Raw genomic sequence first — 4,319 nt, 5'->3', positions numbered from 1 at the left:
TCAGCCCCTCCCGGCCGGGTGACCTGTGCAGCGAGGTGGGACGGACGCGAAGTGTCTGGCACCTCCCGCGATTTCCGAGCCCCTGTAACTGTGCGCAGGATTCCTTTCTTCGCAGTGGTTCTGTAAGTGTCATAGGCTAAGCGTGCTACAGCAGCAGCTAAAAACCCGAACTGAAAGGGGACCTCATCGCATCGAGTGCTTCATGAGAGCCAGAGGAGCCCTCGACAGTTTGTTTTGTGAGACGCTGATGTTGTGGAGCACAAGCTAAGATTTGAAATGCAGGACTCCTGCAATATTTATACTATTTCTGTAGCACAAATGGATGTAGTTGAAGTGCTTTGAAGGCACTTGTGCTGCAGCTCGTACTGGAGGGTGGTGTAGTGCCCTTCCAGCCTGCAGGCGTGTGCTCTGGCTGGTGTCTGTTGCGAGTGGCAGCTTTTGGGAAGGGCCTCTTGGGAAAGTAGTTCTGTTCTCCTGTAGTGGTCTAGTCTGGGCGATATGGTCATCGCTCTTCTGGCAGTGGCTGCTACAACCCTCTCCCAGAGCGTTTCTCGGTTACTGAAGCCCAAAATACACACCTTGGGAAGCAAGACTGTAATTGTGGAGGAAATAACACATTATCTGAGATGATGTTTTTCCTCTTGGCTGACACAGCCTGCCGTAAGCTTGCTCAGCCAAAGTAGTAGCATTGAAAATTTATTTTTTGTGGAGGTTAGTGCAGTAGTCCTCGAAGAAATGAGTTTAAACTTGTTTGTGTTAGTAGCTCTGAAGATTCTTGAGGTGCACTGAAGGTTTTGCAGGTGCCATAATCCTTGTTGAGGTGCTTACGTACTGATGTTGAGCTGCAGAAGAAAACTTTGCTATGGCTTATAACCTGTTCAAAAAACAGCTTCTGCTGCTTTGACTGTGGAGCTGCTGTTCCACCCGGGTGCATAATCATAGGAACAGTGTCAGCTTGGGCAAAAACTCTCTCGGAGAGAAAGTAAAGGAATATCTACTGGAATATCTGTTTGCGTTACTTGAATTAAAGGATCCTCGATCAGAGAAGCACAGTCGGGACTAAATTCCCAAGAGAGGTGCTGTTAAGGAGAGAAGTAAGCTTTCATGTAGGCTGTACCTAAAATAATATTGTTTTGTCTCCATTTTAGCTACTGGCTTTTAGAGGAGATGTTAAACTGCAGCTGGGACAAGAGCAACAAATTAAGGCTTACGATAAAACTCTGTAGGCTGGACATGCAGTCCAAAACCATCTAAAAGCATCAGTGTTCTTGGCTTGGAGTGTTGTTGGGTAAAAATAAAAAAACTTTTCTTTAAAATTAAATCATAGCTAGGGTCATAAAACTACTAACATGCAGAAAACTCGAAACCAATGGTGAAATGTTTTTTTTAAGCATGGGCCTTAAAATAAAGGCCTAGAAGACATGGGTTGGATAATAGGTTGAGAGATTAAACTGTAACAGTTGAGCCCGGCGCTGGAGGGCAGGTTATGAAATTGTCGTTAATGAACCAGCCCAACTACCTGCTCGTTCACGAGAGATATCTTGGAACTAACGTGCACAGTCCTACTCGTTGGCTGACCTCTGGAGTTTTATACTGCTTCTTGCACGTAGACATGTGTGAACACTTTAGGCTTGTTCATTCTTCTGTATTTCAAGATGTGAGTTACAATTCTGAAGTGTCACGTGGCCGGCTCACGTGGGTTTGATGTGTGACCCCCTTGTGAATGGGGTTTGCTGCTGGAAATTCTCAGCAGCTCTTAGTCGCCGTGTGCTGCACTTCCCTCTGTGGCTTCACACAGACACCAAGTGACATTGGGTTTTTTTGTGAAAGTAAATTCCTCCAGTGAAACCTCAGTCTCTAACACTTGGTCTTGTCGCGTACAGGAGTTTTCTTTTGTGCTCTGCTGTTACTTCTGAATTTTGTCTGCTTGAAGCTGATGAGGACAAAAGAAGCCTGCCTATAGAGAGGTCGGGAATGTGAGCTGTGAGTTTGTGTTCCCAGTGATAAGTAGGTGATTCGGGAGGAACGGAGCAGTTGGTACGAAGGAACAGATGTGTTTCAACTGCAGACAGGCTCTCCTGGAGGACTCGTCTGTTGAAACTCAGGAGTTGTTGCTGATAGTTAGGGACTGGTTTGATGAATCAACTGTGAGATTAATTCTGTAAAGATATAGTGTTGGTAATCCTGTAGAGAGGCTGCTTCATCCCCGTTGTACCTCAGCGTTACTTGTGTGGATTCTCCTCAGTGATTTTTTTCCTGCATGTCAGCGCGCCCCCAGTTATGTAAAGCTGGTTATTCTCACTGTTTACAGCTGCATCTGGCTGCAAGAGTTCACTCTGAAAAGAATCCCCCTCTTTTAACCGAGGCTTAAACCTCTCTGTCAGCGCGGGAGCGTGCTGGCTGCAGTGTTAAATGCTGAGTTGCCGGTTTGCAGACCTGCAGCGTTCGTGCTTCTCGCAGCGGAGGCTGGCAGCTCGGCACTGCTGCAGCCAACCAGGCAGGACAATTATGTAACCAGAGACTGAAGGTTCCCTTTAAAATATTTAAAGTACTAGGCCTGAGTAGGAAAGGTTGAGTGCGTTGATTTTGTCTTTTTTTTGTAAGCCGCTTGTGTTTTAGGTTGTAAGTGTTCGGTTGTGCTGGGTTACGGTTTGTGGTTGCCTTTGGGAGGACTCCACCGCCGGTGTTCAGAGATGGCCTGTTTGTAGTGATAACCCTGGCCTGGAGCAGCGGGAGGAGGTTTCCCTGGTGGATCACGTTCTTCAATATCGCCACTTGATTTGTTTCCCATGCCATCCTCTTTATGTACTCCTTCACTTCCTTTATTTTTGTTTCCAATGGATCTCCACCTTTGCTTCCTTGAAAAAAATAATTAAAAAAAAAAATTTGCTTTCCCATCACGTTTTTGAACTCTTATCTTCCCATCAGTTGCTTGCCGTAGGATTGAGCCTAGTTAAACAATATTATTTTTTGAAATCGTTGACTATTTGCAGTGTGTTTCCAGAACGTTTCTGTGGCATCCATCCTGACTGAGGAGTCGTGGGCTGGCTCTGGCTTAGCGGAGCTGGTTCCACGTACATCTCCTCAACTGGGTGTGCTGCGTCGCTCTTCCCATAGCATGAGGGAGACGTTTTAGATTTCTAGTTCACAGAAACATCTGTCCCATTCTTTGCAGTTAATGCTATTTATTAAAGTAACCTCGAACGTAGCCTTGCTTTAATCGTATAGACAGCAAGTATCTTTATGTTAAAATTAACACGCTGCATTTCGTTAAACTCAATTCAGGGATGACAAGGTTTTGCTGTTGAAAATAAACCACCACAAGAGGTTTGAAAGCCTCTGTCAGTTACTAGATGTGTAGATTTAAGTAAGAGATCAGTTTTAACAAAATAGTTTACATCTGCCTGTGATACTTGCTGAACTTGGGAATTTTACATCCGTTAATTAACATTAACATTTTCCTTTGTATTTTACAGTGAAAGGCAAAGAACAAGAAAAAAACACAGATGTGAAAGCAATTAAAAGTAAGATCAATACTTATTTTGTCTATAAATTCAGCTATTTCAGTCTGCCGGTTTTTTTAACCAAGGGGATAATTCCCTTACTGCTGAGTGCAGATGTGACCTACGCGTTAAAACCAACTCCAAAACTTAATTCTGAGTATTTTTAGTAACTAATCTTCCCTAGCCATCTTGCTGAATTTGTAAGTGCTGAAGATTATTAAATTATGTCAGACAGGAGCTTGAATTCAAAGTGATCGCGCAATTCAGTCACCTTGCAGGTAGTGGGTATTCCTTATCTACAACAGATTGGCTTCTGAAGTTTCGCGCTTACATGCAGGGTGCTCTGCAGTTTCGAAAACGCAGCTTAACTGTGTCTAATTTGCAGAAGAGACTGCCGGTGTCTGAGTTAACTTTGATGTGGCTTGTGAGACTGAAGATCTGAATCTTGGTCAGAAGGAGCAGCTGTTCTCATGCATGTGATGCAGAAATGTTGCTGTGAAATCTGTTGGGAGAGAAAAAAATGCCTTGATGGGAAGGAAATTTATAAACTATGGGAAAACAAGGTTATTTATCTTGTCAGTTTTTATTGCAGTACTAAAAGGAGATGAGGTGATTTGTGTGAATCTGATCTGTTACTTTTATGTCTTCAGACCAAATCCTGTTTCTGTACTTGTTAATGTGTTATCTGGATATCGAGAGAAAATTAAAGGCTTTTTTCTCCTTGATGGTCTGTCTTTCAAATCAAATATAGGAACCAGTAAGTTACATCCATTTAATAGCACTGCCCGTGATTTCTGTGCAACTGCAGTTTCTTAT

General features: G+C 43.5%; 1 protein-coding gene across 1 annotated transcript in view; it reads left to right on the top strand.

The window, feature by feature from the left end:
* Positions 1-3,484: 3,484 nt before the first annotated feature.
* Positions 3,485-4,319, top strand: part of AKAP10 (A kinase (PRKA) anchor protein 10) — a gene marked incomplete at its 5' end in the record, with an annotated part of 14,690 nt that continues 13,855 nt past the window's right edge. The window contains one exon of the mRNA XM_009870869.1: positions 3,485-3,524. Within this exon, the coding sequence (XP_009869171.1) occupies positions 3,485-3,524 (40 nt within the window). The remainder of the gene's footprint in view (positions 3,525-4,319) is intronic.

Source organism: Apaloderma vittatum, unplaced genomic scaffold (assembly GCF_000703405.1).
Source record: "Apaloderma vittatum isolate BGI_N311 unplaced genomic scaffold, ASM70340v1 scaffold11666, whole genome shotgun sequence".
Lineage (NCBI taxonomy): Eukaryota > Metazoa > Chordata > Aves > Trogoniformes > Trogonidae > Apaloderma > Apaloderma vittatum.
Note: the sequence above shows the minus strand (reverse complement) of the source record. Positions and strands in the feature narration are given on the sequence as shown.